The 16,761-nt window shown below is 46.2% G+C and overlaps 2 protein-coding genes across 15 annotated transcripts in view; both read left to right on the top strand.

Moving 5' to 3' along the window:
* LOC114783789 (calmodulin-binding transcription activator 1-like) overlaps positions 1 to 5,593 on the top strand; it is a 78,902-nt gene extending 73,309 nt beyond the window's left edge. For 2 of the 14 annotated variants that reach the window (XM_028969291.1, XM_028969290.1), the window contains 9 exons: positions 70 to 400; positions 524 to 903; positions 1,178 to 1,329; positions 1,494 to 1,731; positions 2,300 to 2,371; positions 2,591 to 2,775; positions 2,945 to 3,019; positions 3,194 to 3,224; positions 4,057 to 5,593. In XM_028969291.1, coding sequence (XP_028825124.1) covers positions 70 to 400; positions 524 to 903; positions 1,178 to 1,329; positions 1,494 to 1,731; positions 2,300 to 2,371; positions 2,591 to 2,775; positions 2,945 to 3,019; positions 3,194 to 3,224; positions 4,057 to 4,089 — 1,497 coding nt within the window. In that variant the 3' untranslated portion in view covers positions 4,090 to 5,593. Of the gene's footprint in view, positions 1 to 69; positions 401 to 523; positions 904 to 1,177; positions 1,330 to 1,493; positions 1,732 to 2,299; positions 2,372 to 2,463; positions 2,485 to 2,590; positions 2,776 to 2,944 lie in introns of all 14 variants that reach the window. The other 12 variants (XM_028969288.1, XM_028969278.1, XM_028969283.1 and 9 more) reach the window with 11 other exon arrangements.
* A 3,157-nt stretch (positions 5,594 to 8,750) lies between these two features.
* Positions 8,751 to 14,944, top strand: LOC114783799 (vesicle-associated membrane protein 3-like). Its single transcript, XM_028969301.1, has 5 exons — positions 8,751 to 8,900; positions 10,876 to 10,963; positions 13,988 to 14,146; positions 14,212 to 14,263; positions 14,346 to 14,944. Coding segments are annotated over exons 1-5 (321 nt in total). The 5' UTR covers positions 8,751 to 8,898; the 3' UTR covers positions 14,366 to 14,944.
* The last annotated feature ends 1,817 nt before the right edge of the window (positions 14,945 to 16,761 follow it).

Here is a 16,761-nt window from a genome sequence, read left to right as displayed (position 1 = left end):
TGCAACCTCAACATTCCCGGTTGTGGTGTTAAATGACACATGATTGTTGTCCTGCCTTCTGTTGTGCAGATGTGGGCCTGTGCCTTGGGCCATATGGAAGCTGCACTTGTTCTGTACAAGTGGGACCGGAGGGCTCTGGCCATCCCTGATTCTCTGGGCCGCATGCCCATGGCCATTGCTCGCTCGCGCGGGCACACTAAGCTGGCAGAGTGCCTGGAGCAGATGCAGAGGGAGGAGCTACAACAAGCCCCACCCACACCCAGCATGGCCCTGTCCCCGGAAGCAGAGGGGCCACAGACAGAGGGATGGATGGAGGTCTGGGGCAGCGGAGCTCTTCCAGGTGAGCTGAGACGGGCTGGAAATGCCCAGGTCTCCAGTTCCAGCATCTGCACTGACCAAGGTGACATATTTTACATCTTTATCTTTCAGCATTATGACATTTATGTTATGAACATGCAAAGATCAATATTTCTGGTGAGAACATTTTCAGCTCATTTCTTTTTTCACTTCCACATTCCTGCAGGCCTCAGAAGAACCATGTCTGCACCCTCCAGCTGCTACCACATTAAGGGTCAGGAAGATGGGCCACCAGCTAAAAGACAAAGGCAAAACCCAGAAACTCAACCTGGACTGATAAGCTCTGCTCCCCTTGAACACCTGGTTCACAAGCCCAAACCAGTCCCTTCTAAATCATCCAGAGAGCGAGAGTCCAACAGAGATGGAGGACATTCCGGCTCAAAGTCTGGAACGGCACGTTGGAGCCCCAGAAGAAAGGGTAGCGTCATAACTCCAGGAAAGTCAAAACTGGCCAGCAGACTGAGGATGCGTGATGCCCCTGGTGCTGGAGCTGTGTCCGGACTGCTCTTCAACCAAGAGGACCTGGAGAACACAGAAGATCTGCAGGTATGGTAGTTATCTTGTCTCAACTCCTTTGGTTGCAGATCCCACTGAATTTGTTCCTCGATTCCTCCACCCCTGAACCCACTGCTCACCAAGGGTGATGGTTAAATACAGAGGACACATTTCACCGTGTTGCCGTGTGCTGCGCTGCAGTGTTTCACAATGACAATCGCTTCACTTTCACTGGTGGCATTTTCCAGACCTTCTCACTGAAAGTCTTGGTCGAGAAGCTGATCAGTTGAGAAAAGTGAAAAGCGACTTTTATTGTTGGTTTCAGATGAACATGATGACATTGGCAGAACACATTATCGAGGCCACACCCGAGCACATCAAGAGGGACAACTTTGTTGGAAAAGAGACTCCACTTGACAGCTCTGCAGCCAGTAGCACCATGAGCTGGTTGGCCAGTTACCTTGGAGATGCCGAAAAGTGAGTCTAATGATTGACAGATGGCCATGATCTTACTGCGTGAAGGTTAAAGATCTGAGGATGCATAACAGCCATTTTCATTATTTAATTAGGCGAATCGGTTAAAAGCTCAGATCCGAAACGCACGGTACATCTTATTCATTCTTCAACGTGTCGTTCTTGAGGGCTCTGTACTGCAGGCCCATAGCGCAGTCTGCGGGTTCGTGTGCCGGTGACGGCGCCCCACACCTGGGCTCCCTGGGCAAGCTGGGCCTTCCTTCTCTGTCCGACTGGACGGCCTTCCTCAACGCCTCGCATGGTAAAACTGAGCCAGACCTGGCCCAACTGGCCCTCACCGACCCCGAGCAGAAAGAACTGTACGAAGCCGCACGGCAAGTCCAGAACACCGTCCGCAAGTATAAGGTAGGCTCGGCTTTGGCTCGGTCCATGTGTGACGGGTCTCTTCTAACGCCGTCTACACCCTTCTTGTGCATCTGTGTTTATGCTGTTTCATTGCCGCCATTGTTGGTCATGGTGTTGTCTGGACTTTTTGGCGCCACAGATGTGAAAGGTCCTGAGGCTTCTAATGGATTGGAGGGCCAGAGAATGCTGCAGTGTTCACGTGCCCTGCTGCCGTGTAGCTACTAGTGCATGCTGGAGAGATGCCTGAGCTTAGCATGGCCTGCTCATACGTAACGGTGGAACCTTTCATTTAACACTGTTTGAAAATCTGTTGTTTACTTTTTTCTAGATGTTTCCCTTTCTTCATTTTTCCCGTCTTAACACCAGGATTGGTATTTGGTGACACTTTTTGTGTGTGTTTTTTTTATTTTTTTTATTTGCTTCCTATTTTACCTTCTCAGAGTTGCTTGACTGAACTCCCAACCAGCTGGTGGGCCTGACAAACCTGTTGGTGGTCCTTTGTTCTCCATGGCAACCCGTGGGATAATGCATTTCCTCTCTTGTGTTCCTCCCCGCCCCTCTTCTCCAGGCACGGCCACTGCGAGAGCAGAAGGACGCGTCAGCCGCAGTCATTCAGCGCTGCTATAAAAAATACAAACAGGTATGGATCTGGCAACCTTCATCAGGTCTGACCAATAATCAGAGATTAACAATTCCAACACGTCTTCGTATCCTCCCTCTCTCTTTCCCAAGCTAACATGGATAGCCTTGAAGGTAACATGAATTTCTCGCTCCGATGTTGGACGCCCCAAAATCCATGGTTTCTCCCCACAAACGTCTGTTTATTCACCGTAAATGATCTCCCCCGTTTCCCCGCCAGTATGCACTTTATAAGAAGATGACGCTGGCCGCCATCCGCATCCAGAGCAAGTTCCGCAGCTACCACGAGCAGAAGAAGTTCCAGCAGAGCCGCCGTGCGGCTGTGCTGATCCAGCAGTGCTACCGCAGCTACCGGGGGATGGGCAAGAGCCACGCCCACCCTGCCGCTCTACAGCACCAACTCAGGTAACTCCAGCTTTTAATCCTAAAGAGTCACACCAGATACGTTTTAAAATGTTTGGATGAAATCATGGTGAGAAATGACATTTCACGGTGCACTGAATCAGAAATGAATCATTTGGAAGCTTTAATGGTCGTTCGTTACGACAAATGACTCCTTTTCCCTATGCTGAAGCAGCGGTCTGCTCACAAAGAGGCAGGACCAGGCCGCTAGGAAGATCATGAGGTTCCTGCTCAGGTGTCGTCACAGGTGAGCACCGACACGCCACGCCGGGCCACACCACCAACACCCAGCACATGACTGTGTCCACCAAACGTATGAAGCCCAAGCGCTACTGAAGACCTGGGGTCCACACCCCTTCCTCACCCCACTTCCCACTGTCTTCTAATAGCTGTCTGGTGTTGTTTTGCTATTTCTGCTAAGCCCCTTGATGGACCATAGACTGTTCAAACGGGTGAGTGCAGTGTCGAGAGCTCAACTTCCTTATTACTTGAGTCAATGCTCCTCTCTTGACCAGTGTCTTCTCTTCTCTATATGATTTCTCCTCTTTCATGCTCTCTAACCCTCTCCATCTCTTGTTTTGAGGAAGGCTCGCAAATCCCTCTCTGACTTTTCTAGATTTTCCTCTCGACCATCTCTAACCTGCTCTTTCCTTCACTCTGTCCTACACAATGCTTGCTTGCATGTCAGCTGCACACTGGACCCCTGAACGTAACGAGTTTAGCGCCGGTTAGACTGGTTACCCCAGTTCCTCCTCCTCTCTCTTCTTCCTCTTCACCCACCCTGCGTGGAAGAAGGTTTAGAGAGACCTAGAGACTGCTGGGTAGTGGGAATGGCGTTGCATGACTACCATCGAGAGGTTTGAGGGGGCAGGCATGCATTTCCTGTTTGCAAGAATGACTTTGTGAAGGAATGCCCGGCTGCTTGTTTCCTCTCCGGTGCTTCTGGGGTGGCCTGGCCACGTGCGTTCAGGGTCACTTTTCACATCTGTGGACTAGTCCGCCACGAACGGCCAAATTCTAAAGCCAAACTCTGTCCATCAAGGGAGCAAGACGTGTCTTTTATGAGTTTGGTTTGTGTGAGCTTGTTTCTTTGCTGTTTTTTTTGTTCGTTTCACCGTGAAAATTTATTTTGTTGGTGCTTCGTGCAGGTAATGAAATGACAAATGTTTTCAGGTACAATTCAGAAAATCCGTTTCACTACTAGGTCACCTCATCCCCAGACCTGCATAAGCGCTGTCTGATGAACCTGCTTACCTTCTGTAACCCTTCTGTTCCATCCTGCAGGGCAAGAGAATTGAGAAGGGCCAGGGAACATGAGCACTCGCCAAAAAACTCCGCCTCGATGTGACATCGCCCTTCAAAACTCCATTTTTATCACAGATGACAGTTTTACACAGAAAAACAGAAACAAGGATTCTTGCAGTTATTACTCGGAGAGATTTGACTTCCAATTTTGAGCCTACTTCTGCTTCAGCGTTTTTTTTTTTTGTCTTTATAAGGGAGAAAGCAGGAGGTTCTTTACAATGAAGACTACATTGGGGAGGGAGACATTATATATCTTCATAGCATTTTTGCACTTTTTCTTTTTTTTTTTCAAAGAGCAAAAAAGGACAAATGAGAAGAGGAGAAAAAGCGAATGACATTTGGATTGAACGGCGTTTTTGACAGTGGGTGTAAGATACCGTGGAATTGTCCGTTTCGAGATTTCAAAAGACCGCATTTACATGTATGATCATGCAGGGACATGCTTCTGAGTACATTTTATACTGGAAAAAGACAGAAACCAAAAACAGCCTCAACTCATATGCATGCAATTGTTTTTCCTGGCAGTTCTGTGCCTCAGCACCACAGATCTTTGTTTCTGACGACGGCGTCCTGTCAGGCAGCGGAACGGGACGTTCTTCAGATGAATGTAGATGGATGTCTGGACGAAGATGCGGTGGATGTGATGAGCACTGTCTCGTTTTTCTGCTTATCTTTACGTGTGCTTGCGTGTGTGTTTGGGGGGTCGAGGTGCAAGGTGAGGTGGGCCCTGACTGACCCCTCGGGCCCGTTTCTTATCGTCACTTTGCTCTGGCCTGCCACCGTGAGTCCCGTGTCTGTTGAACTGAACTGAGAATAATGCATGAGACTGAGCAACAGAGGCTCCTGCATGCCGACCTAAACTACTCTTCGTGTTTTCTGTTGGTTTGTTTTATATCGTGCCGTCGTCGTGTGTCCTCATGAACTAGAACTTCCCTTTTATACATGAAACTTACTTTCTGCCTTAAAGCATTATTTTGCTTACATTACTATTTTTCATATGTCCCATTTCATTCCAAAAGATATCTTGCTAGATTTAAAATGCAAATGCACAAAACGAATAATTTTTGCCAGTGACTATTATTTTCTGCTGTACTCTTCTTGTTGTGGTTTCATTTTGATGGACTGAAGAAGGCTCCAAAACTGCTTTCCACTGAAGGATTCCATTACATTGCCTTGACGTCCTAAAGACTTACTGCACGTCCCAACACTATCTCCGGTGCTGAAGAAAGCTCCGTATTTTTTGACTAATGATCGGCCTCTGAACATTACCCTGAGTACAGGAACAGCCAGGTTCTTTATCTGAATATGATTGTATTTAAGATTATATATTATTTTCTTCTCAAACGTGCTAATAACATGCATAGATACAAAGAAGAACAAATCTCTATTGTACAGTTTTGTTTGAATGCCCAAGACAGTTCCACTGTACATAATGTAAATATCTGATGCAGACATGGAGTCATGTGCATGAAATTTAGGTTGCAAAAGCAAAAAAAAAAAAAAAGAAAGTATGGTATGTTTTATTTGAAGAGCATGGCCCAAATCAGAAGAAAAAAAGGACAGGACAGCAGGGGAAAGGTCCTGAACTGTTCTTTTTGAACCCATTTCGTCAGTGGTCACCAGTGATGGCTGACGATTGACCTGGTATTTCTATACTACAGTAGAAGCGTGACCTCCCTCTGGCAGCCGCCCGCGTGAAACATGTCTTGACATACCTCTCAAGTCTCCTGTCAACTGGCACCAGAACCAAGCCACCTGGGATCACGTCCACGTCCTGGCCATGAAATCCGATCTGAATTATTAAACAGTCCAGCTCTGTTGAGTTCAGAATCTTTTCTTCTTATCTTGCTGTACACTGGCCTGGTACCAGTATTAGTGATGAAAGTGCCTATGAAATGAGACCGTTTCAGGGGAGTAATTAGTTTGAGGTGGAAGCCAATTAGAAAGCGATCTTTTTCACCGTATACGGTTTTGTGTTCTAGTCCCATAACTCCTGGAATCTGATGCCAGAAATGCACTTCTAACGCTGATATGTCCAGTATGCACGTACAGGACAGTTTTCATATCAGCTAGCCAGATCACAGACATTCTGATGCCAGAGAGTTCTTCAGTTTCAGGCTCGTTCTTCTCTCCTCCCAGATGATCCAGGATGAAACTGGATCTTCAGTTACCGAGACACACCTTCCACCTTACTCAGGGTTCAAACACGAGCAGGTGAGGCTCAGCAGCTCATTGTGGTTTCTGGCTCCAGGATCCATTTCAGAAGCAGCAAAACAAGCTCCTCATTCAGAAAGGTGCCGAGGAGGACAGTGGACATAGAATCTCTGTGTGACTGCTGCCTGGGATTAAATTAAATGTACCCTACAGGCACGCACCACCAGATCAGACGAAGATTTCCCATAATGCCCTGCGCGTCAAACGTGCACCAAAAGCCACTTTTTTTTTATCGGCCATCAGTGAAAATGAGTTCACCTCCCCTCTTGTGATCGTCTGTAACTGAGGTTTTCACCTTTAACCCCAAATGAAACAACAGATCTATTTCCCCCTGTGATCGATTTCAGTACCAGTGCTGAGCAATAAACCCTTTCTGTCTACAAGGAGGGGATGGATGTTTGATCTGAATGATTATGGGAAGCCCCCCCCCAAGGACATGCTAACTCCACTTTTCTCTTATGCAATTACTAGAACAGCAAGCCCGGTTTTAGATCATTTATGGAGACAATTTCATATTACCTGACCCCAAATGCATGTTTCCATCATTTTCAAATAAAAAAAAATATATATATATATATAAGTACATGCCCTGCACTGTTAGTGGAGATCGGGCACCAACACTGCATGTCAAACTAGTATTAGACTCCTGTTTTAAACTAGTCTCTTTTAAAAATGTCCTTCCTGCCCTCTTATAACCTGCTTTAACCTGCCCAGCTCTTATAAGTTCTCATGTTCTGGTTTTATTTTTTTACTGTGCATGTTAAGAGCATCACTGAATTGTTGGAAATGATTTTAAAAGTATATAAACAGCTGCTAAAGCCATGCAACACATTTTGAATTGCCCTAAAAATATGGAAATGTTTTCTGAATGCTTTATATAATTTCTGCTGTAAAATAAATACGAAAAAAAAAAGATTTTGTTTTTTGCAGTTGCATGTTTGATTTCTGTTCTCTTGTACAGTATGTCTGGGGTGGCACTGGAACGAATCTTTGAAGGGAACGGACTGAACCGAATCAAGTGATTCACCTGAATCGTCTCTCGGTTCAGTTGAGCTGTCGGTCTAGCAGCACAACACGCATCCGTCAGTAGGGGGCGCTGGAATGACGCCCCACCCAGTCCCACATATAATCGTTTCCGAAACACATGAAAATGAGAATAAACGAGCTATACAGTATACAGACTGTAAGTACAGTGTATAATCTGCATTTAAATGTACTCTCTCGTACCGGAACCCCCTCCAAACAAGGCCCAAAGTTCCAGTTCCGAACAGGAAAATCACCTTTTTTTTTCACAAGAAAAACACGCTGATAAAAACTAGTATTTTCTCATGTGTCATATGCTATTATAGAATAAAATAACATTTTCTTAGGGACATGCCTGACTTTAACAAAAGAGTCTGCATGTTTGAAAAGTTTGCATGTTTGAAGGAGAGACGGGTGAAATGTACTTATAAATGACTTTAATGTAATCTTTTAAAGTAGTGTGCGGGGACAACCTTCTGATTACGGGGCCGCTTCCTTAACCGCTAGGCCACCACTGCCCCAAAGTAAGTGGTAGTAAGTGGGGCTTGAACCTGGGACTTGTGTTTCACAGGCGAGCGTGTTACCCCCTAGGCTACTACCGCCCGGTTATGTGGTTAAAGCGCATCTGAAAACTGACCTGCCAAAGTGCGGCCCACCAAAAAAATTGTTCCACCAGCCGCCACTGATCCTGAGCCGTTCTGTTCTGACTCTGTAAAGAATTCTTTATAAAAGTAAATGAAATGAAATAAAAGAGGAATGAGGCTAGTAAAAAGCTTTTAAGACATTGGAGGTTGTGATTAAATGAGATGGTCGGGGTGCGAGGTGTTCAAGTTTACCCCTGTACATGTAACATGTAGTGTATAAAACCCGCAGTTTGATAAAAATGCGCGACTCTCATGGAGAGTGTACCATAGTTACAGCATTTATATCTGTACAGTATGTACGTTTTAGTTAGTGTATATATACATATATATTATTCTTTTACGATTGCACTATGGGGGGGTCTGTGTGAAACAGTATTATATACTGTTGTACTTTTTGCATGTTCAGTGTGAATCCTTCTCTGAATGTACTGTGGGGGATCACTGTCTGGGTTCAATATGTTCAAGCAAATCATATTACAGGACACTTCAAACATCATGATTTATAAACTAGTTTATTTTTTACAAGTGTGGAACACAGACAACACTCGGTTCAGGAAGTCGGAGTCGCAGGCTCCTCCCGCCAAGTACCGAGTCATCCGGTGATTCGGTGAACGAATCTTTTTACTGAACGGATTCTAAGGATTCAGTACATCTCAAAGAACTGCTGGCAGGAATTAGTTAACATTTAAAACGTTGAAAGGTAGGTATAATAAACTGGGTTGTGACCTTCCCTGTTGGTCAGAATGGCCAGTAATGAGTAAAATTGTTCTTTTGTTTTCTTTTTTTAAACAGGGCAGCGTGAACCGGAAGTTGAACAATGCTAGGCTGGGTCGTGACGTCATCGTCTCCACAGGCTGTTTACGGCGTAACTGGCCATTTAAACCAACACCGTTAGCTTGTGTAGCTTCGACGCCTCCGATTTTCTACCGCGTTTCAAACGATGTAAGTAAAAAAAAAACACAATTTTCCTGCCTCGTCGCCGCTTTTTCCGCGCTGTGCTGGAGTTTTCGTGGTGCCGCTTAGCATGTAGCTGCTCTGCTCGAATAAGTTCCGTCTCTCTGTCCGGAATAAAGCGTCTGGTTACCGTGATGTGTCTGGCTTTCCTCGCAGTTGTCGAACCAGAAGAGCCGGGTTAACCCCGAGTGTCTCCGGGGGGGGACTGTCCCTGGACGTCAGATAACTGGCACGAATCTAAACGCGATCTCCCAGTGGAATTTTTCACATTCCAAACTTCTCCCGGTCACATGATGCTCCTGCTGGTCCACACCCGACACTGGATCCCAGCCACTACTTTTCATTTCAATTTCATTCCATTTAAAACGGGTCTTCCTGGAGACCTGGCTTGTGTCGGTGAATCGCCATGAATGGGCTCTTTATATAAATCCCTGCATGTGACCCCCGCAGTTTTTTACCCGATCAAACTGCGTTTGAAATGGGCCTGGATAAATGTTGTATACAAGTCGGATTCTTGCTTTATTAAGTTTGATTACTGCCCAATAAAACCTTTCGATCACCGTTCATCTAATCTATTACAGGCACGTGCCAGGAATGCTAATGTGAAAGTTCTTCTCCCTGCTGTACGTTTTAGTGCAAGGTTGCATTTTGAAGTGGAGTGCTTGTCACATGTGATACACAGCAGCACGGCACATGGTGCACACAGTGAAATTTGTCCTCTGCGTTTAACCATCACCCTGAGTGAGCAGTGGGCACCATGACAGGCGCCCGGGGAGCAGTGTGTGGGGACGGTGCTTTGCTCAGTGGTACCTCAGTGGCACCTTGGCGGAACGGGGCCGCCTCCTTAACCGCTAGACCACCACTGCCCCTGACAGGACATGTATTTTTTTGGGGGGCGTCTGTAGCTTTAAATGCTAATGAGGAGGAGAGAGGCGGGGCGAGGAGGAGAGCGGCCTATAGAAGTTGAGTGGACGTTCACGGAAATGACATCGTCCACACCATCCACCAACCACGATGATTGGCGAGGACAGGAAGTCGTGTTGCGTTTTTCCAGAAAAAATAAAATGAACCCGCTGGTTCTTCAGAGTCTCGCGTGACTGAACTAAAAAATACATTCGTGTTCAATTTTACATCCAATCACCGAGCGACTGCGATGCTTCATGAAGGTCGGTGGAGATTTTTAGCGGACGGGTGGGTATTCTTTGTGAGGAAAAACCATCAGAAACGGGAGGTAACCTTTCCCCTTATGACGTCACAAGGGGACAAATTACAGATACGACCGTCTGAGCTGCCGCTCTCTGAATGGTGAAGCAGAACGACCAAACACTCTTTACACCCAACGGCATTTCTAGCCACTGCAGGACCGTAGACAGACTCGGGGAACTCGTATTAATGTTAAATAATCTCACAAAGTCATATTTTCATGTCAGGGGACCTTTAAACAGGGCTTGACGTCTCTGTTAAACAGCAGCAGTTGGTTTCTACAACAACTGCATCTTCTAAATGCTGTAAATGTGAATAAAGATATAGGCTGGGCCACAACATTCACCAACATCTCTGTCCACTCCTTTCCTGGCGTTACGAAAGTGTTCTGAGTCACGCTGGGGACTGTGCCAGTCAGACATTTTCAGACATGCTATGCATTTGCTTAATGTGAAAGTAAAATTGCTAAATAGATAAAAGTAGAATATTAAAAAGTCTGAATGCGAGTGAAGGCTGCTGCGCTAAGAACAACTTTTGGTTCTTCTCCAGTTTGTGCTGTTCAATTGTCTACCATTTTCCAGACTTACATCACGTTGTATATGTGTAACTCTTGACCAGGCCACTAGATGGCAGCAGTGGTGTCAGTAAAAGTTTATATACGCCGACACCCCGTTTAATGAAGTCTTTTTCATCTTTTCATTCTGCCATGTGCTGTTTAAATCATCGTTTCTTATGAAGTGGTTTTCTCTGCTGACCTCAGGTCTGCTCCAGCTCCAGAAGAACAAGGCTCCTCAGCCATCGCCGGGAGCAACCGCAGACTCCAACAAACACAAGCTCAGGTGGATGAGGTGAGCATCACCGGTCGTTCAGGGTCCTTCATCACACAGCACCTAGTCTGTGGCGTTCCACTCATCTACGGTATTTTTTGGGGAGACTGGCCCAGTTTTCTGATCCAATATTGAGGTCAGTGACGTGAGTTGGCCGATATGGCCGAAAAATGGATTTATGATATGCTTTCCCGTATTGAATGATTTGATTATTTGTCCCATTTTGGAACCTGACAAGGCCAGAGCCCGTCAATCACAGCTTTTTAAAAGCGCGAACCAGTTTACAGCCCGACATTATGGTGGCGGCAGAGGCCAGTCAACCTGGCCGGACCAGCATGCTTTGCGCACTACAAGCGCTAGCCCGAGAGCAAATGGAAATGAGCGGGTCGGGTGTGAATATTTGAATGTTGCATGTTGACGTGTGTTGCATGCAGGTTAAACACAGTTTAGTGTAGGTGGGCGTGTTGTACTGTTGACTCCGCCTACCAGCTTGTACATTAAAAAGCTCTTATTTTACCAAGCGTTTCTTCCTCCAGGTTTGGTGAAAGCTCGCCATGTTATTCAAATGTTACGTCAAGAGTCATTTAAAAAAAAACAAAAACCTCAAACCGTAATCGGCAGAGACTTGCGCCTGTTTCACCACAGCAGTGTCCATTTTCATCCTTTTTTTCATCGTTTTCAGCCATTTCGCTGCTTCAATATTCCAGCACCTCAGCAGCCGTGTGTCTACTTTTAAAATGGAATGTAAATACACACACAATCGTGAAAAATGCCTGAAGCTGATCACAGAGATGGTATATCGGGAACTCATGTATGGCGCCAGCAGCTTAAAATAGGCGTATTTTGCGAGAAATGATCGTACACAATTTGCATTCTGACGTTGCTCAGAAAATCTACTCCAGCAACACATATTACCATAGACTGTGCATGTTATGATGTATAGTGCAACTTTTACCTACAGAACGCGTTCTGGATTGCACTTGGCAAGGCAAGTGAAGCACTGCATTATGGGATGTGTAGATTGTGTTATATGTGCTTCATGTCGCTGGGCCATGATAATAAATAATGTGTTACGTCGTGTATTGATTTGGCTGTAAAGGTGCGAGACGACTGCATTAACAGGCCAAGTATGTCTGCATAGCCGGATGAAGAGAGATCTGTACCCCGTCGTGCTAATGAAGTAACTTAAAAATGAAGGGAAAGTAAATTGTATATTTTATGGGGGTTTTGCAAGTTGTACAGCGTACAGACAAATTGTTATACAAATACGATAATTATCATACACTTTCAACACTTTCAACGATACAAAAACAGAGTTCGAGCCCAAATTATTTTCTCTACATGATTCCACGTTTTTGATTTTTAATTTCCTGCTTGACACGACCGAATATTTGACTGTACGTCACCTCGCTTTCTGGGGCCAGTGGTGACCTAGCGGTTAAGGAAGCAGCTCCGTAATCAGAAGGTTGCCGGTTCGAATCCTGAACCGCCAGGGTGCCACTGAGGTCCCCTTGATGAAGGTCCCGTCCCCACACACTGCTCCCGTCACCAAGGGTGATGGTTAAATACAGAGGACACATTTAGTCGTGTCACAGTGTGCTGTGCTGTAGTTGCCTGCATCTCTCTGTTGGACTGAAGGACCTTGTCCTCCTCCTCATCAGCAGCTGTTGTGAGCAGCTCATTGGCTGGGCCCTGTTATATAATGCCCGTCTCCATGGTTATGTAAGTCAAGCATGGGCTCCGCATGTGGCCCCTCCCACTGCGTCCGTCTCACAGCAGGGTGAGCTGTGGTGTTGGGTTCCACCTTTTGTTACATAATTAGGAAGGATTCCCCGTTTATACTAGAACGTCCGACAGATCAGCTGCTAAAAGCACTGATCCCAGAACAGCTGCAGGTTGGAGAATTGTCCTAGACCTTACAGATTCCGTGGACTTCTTCTGCTTAATGATATAGTCCTTCCAGACGCTGAATAGCAACATATACAAAACTGAATTATGGTGTAAATTACACCATCAGAATTGCCTGTCGTGTGTAGGTCTTGGAGAGCAGATTTCTCTGTATATGACAAACGCGGAACTCATGTCATGAAGTGGCCTTCTGAGTCACGTGCCTTTCATCACCGCTGGTCAATATAATAAGTTATTGAAGGTTGTCGCGACTGCTTGAGTCCATCCCAGGACATGGTTTGTCCAGTCACCTCCTCTGGTCATGTACAATCCTCCGTAAAAACACATGCCTATTTCCAGTCACCAGTCCTCAAAAAGTTCTGGAAATGACGCCCCCGGATGAGCACCACAAGAGGGTTCAATTCTTCTAAAACCCACAGAATGTGAAGGTCCGTTCTCTCTGTAGGCTACTACACGAGTGGAACGGGGGAGACACACTGACCTGCTCAACCTTGTAAGAATGGATATCACAGGAGCATGCTTTTGATTTGCGTAGCGACCGTCTGCGGGGGGATGTGACGTTCCTGTGTCGGTGGTTGTGCGTGAAGATTCGGCACCTCTGTTTTACATGCCTTTTGTCTGACGGCAACGTGTGAAGTGTCAGCCATCAGGACCGCCCACTTTCTTTGTCTTCCCCAAATGGGAGGCACCGGGGGCGTGACATCAGAAACAACAGGTTCTGATAAGTCAGTGACAACTTCCTGTACGCCAGGGGTATAAAGGTCTGCTCACATGTGGAAAAAGGGACTGAGCTTTCTTGCTCAGGGGTTTTTCCATCGGAAGCCGGAAGGCTTCTAAGTCTTTCTCTCTCCCTCTCTCTCCCCCTTTACTCTTTCTTCTCATTTTAAAGTTCTCTGTAACCTTGGTACCTTTTTACATTCAATATTCACATGTAACTACAATAATTATTTACCGGTGTTAATAAATTAGAAACTGTTCATTTTTAACCTCTATTGTGCCACGCCTCTTTCTGCCAGGTAACATCAAATTGGAGTGGTTGAATACAGTGCTTTTGTGTGGAGGGAGAAAGAGTTTTTTCTACACACTCTGTTCTCTCTCACATCACATGGTCTTTTTTACAACCTCATCTGTCCACAGGTGGTGGACATCATGCGCGTGAATGTGGACAAGGTCCTGGAACGAGACCAGAAGCTTTCGGACCTGGAGGACCGGGCAGGGGACCTCCAGGCCGGAGCGTCCCAGTTTGAGACTAACGCTGCCAAGCTGAAGAGGAAGTACTGGTGGAAGAACTGCAAGGTGGGCACGGCTCTTCTCATCCGAAATGCATCTACGTTTTAACTTATCGCATGTCTGCTTTGCAGATGTGGGCCATTTTGATAGCGGTGATTGTCATCATCGTGGTCATCATTATCAGTGAGTGTCACTGTACACGTAGAGCATGAATTCCGCGTTATAGACTCGACCGCAGTGTAACATTCTGTCTCGTCTTTTTCAGTCTGGACTCAGTCGACATGAGCAGCTCGTTTTCTGGGGAACAGCGAGAAAGGAGAGACGTGATCTTCCACAAGTAACTGTGCTAACCTGCTGAGTTTCCAACCGTATTCCGTACCTGTCCAAAATGGGTTTTTTTATGTTTCATGTATTTTACGCAACAGTGCAAATCAGTTCTCTGCTTAGTTTTTATTAAAAAAAAAATACGATTTATCTTCATAGCAGGAACTCCTCATGCATGTGGAGAATACCTCACTGTTCTCACACAGCATCGATGCAGTTCATTTAAACTTGTGCCTCATGACCAGAAACCAAAAACAACAACAACAAAAAAAAAAAGAAAATGTGCCTCAGATTTAACAGCCTTGTGCCAACTAGTGCCTACTCGAGCCTCCTTCTCCACCCAAGTGCCACATTTACATTTAAATATGCCCGCCGTGTTTTGGGGGGTGTTGCACATATTCTGAGAGAATAGTTTTGTAGTTTTAAAAATCCTCTGGTTCACCACAGAATTTCAGCCTATTATTTTTCATTTTTGTGTACATTGAAAACAAGTGCAATTCTGGTTTCTATTATTCGCTAAATAAAACGTATAACAAATCAGTTCTTGCGTGTCTTTATTGCGACTCCCGGGTCCTCTGGGACAAAGGACATCGTGTCCCACCATTGCCCCACAGCCTGTGGTTTCATTATCTCAGGCAAAGACCCGCACCCCATGTGCATCACGTGCATGGGGGTGAAGCACGCTCAGGCGTCGCTCGCTGCAAAGCCAGGTCGTTGAAAACCCTGGAGAGGGGACACGTGTCTGATGCCTAGACCCGCCTCAAAACCCCCTCCACGAGCTGGGCAGACATAATGGACGTCGAGTCCCCTATGTTGCCACCGCTGTTCGACGAGCTCAGGTTCACGGACAGGGAGGTGGCAGACGTTGAGGAGGAGGATGACGAGGACACCATTCTCCCGGATGCGCAGCCCTCTAGACCTCCTAGCGGTCACGGCAGCGGGCCCTCCATGGGGGACTCCGGTTTGGTCAAGGTTTGTAAAAGAGATGCGGCCAGGCTGGGCATTGCATGGCCAGCCCCCCGTGGTGACCTCGGGGTCGAGAGGGACTTTTTAGATGGGGACTTCGGAGTGATGTTTCTCAATGAGGTGGCCCTGGGGAAGGAGTTCACCATCACGAGCGACGACAGTTCGCTGGCCACGCCTACTGAAGGCTACGACTGTGTGATCGCCCGGGGTCATGTCGAGCCAGGTAGGATCCCAGAGTTCCATGTCCGCCACTTCTACACTGGAGCAGTTTTGAATTTGCTGCACTCTGTTCCAGACCAAGGTTATTATAGTTAACGAAAACGAACGAAAAAAATAAAACTAGAATTGAAAAAGCATTTTCGTTAACTGAAATAAAAATAACAGCGAGAATTTAAAAAACAAAAACTAACTGAAACTGTTTTGTGTGTATACAAAACGAACGATTATTATAGCAAAAACGTCCTTCATTTTCGTCTTTGTAATAAGCCTTTTGGGTTGAATTAAAATCTATTTACTTCACGCTGCCAGTTTTAAGCCAGGTTTTTGACCATTATGGTAACACGTGGTCTGTGACGTCATGTGTCCATAGTCTGTCCGTGACGCCGCCGGCTAGCCTGGTGGCTGCAACGAAAGTCGGAAGAAAGCGGCAGAGTCCTATTTGGGATTTCTTTGATTATGACAGTGTCAAAAATAAAAGTAAGTGCCTTGTTGTAGAAGCAGGTGATACAATATGTGGAATATTTCCCAAGGGGAAAAACCCCACGAATCTGAAAGTCCATTTGAAAAGCTCACACAAAAAGGCGAACCAAGAGTACCTGAACAAGCCAGCCTCTCGCCCGCCCTCCCCCGAAAGAGAAGCGGTAGCCAGGCCAGGTAACATGGGAAAGGAACGTGATACTACAGCATCCATAATGGACTGCTTCCACCGCCGACCAAGTAGCTGCTGGCTAGTAAATACGCAGGAACACCGAGACGAAGCATTGGTAAATATGTTTATTAAGACTGGAATGTCTACACGACTGTGTGACTCGATTGCCTTCAAAAAGTTCAGCACTTCACTCGAACCAAAATTCAAAACACCCGGAGCTGCAAGAGTCAATAACCTCATTGGAGCTAAGATGGTGGCAGTGGTGGCCTAGCGGTTAAGGAAGCGGCCCCGTAATCAGAAGGTTGCCGGTTCGAATCCTGATCCGCCAAGGAGCCACTGAGGTGCCACTGAGCAAAGCACCGTCCCCACACACTGCTCCCCGGGCGCCTGTCATGGTGCCCACTGCTCACTCAGGGTGATGGGTTAAATGCAGAGGACAAATTTCACTGTGTGCATCGTGTGCTGTGCTGCTGTGTATCACATGTGACAATCACTTCACTTTAAGATGGATAAGGCTATTCTG

Source organism: Denticeps clupeoides, unplaced genomic scaffold (assembly GCF_900700375.1).
Source record: "Denticeps clupeoides unplaced genomic scaffold, fDenClu1.1, whole genome shotgun sequence".
NCBI classification, from domain to species: domain Eukaryota; kingdom Metazoa; phylum Chordata; class Actinopteri; order Clupeiformes; family Denticipitidae; genus Denticeps; species Denticeps clupeoides.
This window is presented reverse-complemented; position numbering and strand designations above follow the sequence as displayed.

Bases quoted from the DNA above. Each gene is read 5' to 3' on its own strand.
- LOC114783799 (XM_028969301.1), top strand. The intron at 10,964-13,987 runs GTGAGCATCACC...ATCTGTCCACAG, and splicing joins CACAAGCTCAGGTGGATGAG to GTGGTGGACATCATGCGCGT. The intron at 14,264-14,345 runs GTGAGTGTCACT...CGTCTTTTTCAG, and splicing joins CATCGTGGTCATCATTATCA to TCTGGACTCAGTCGACATGA.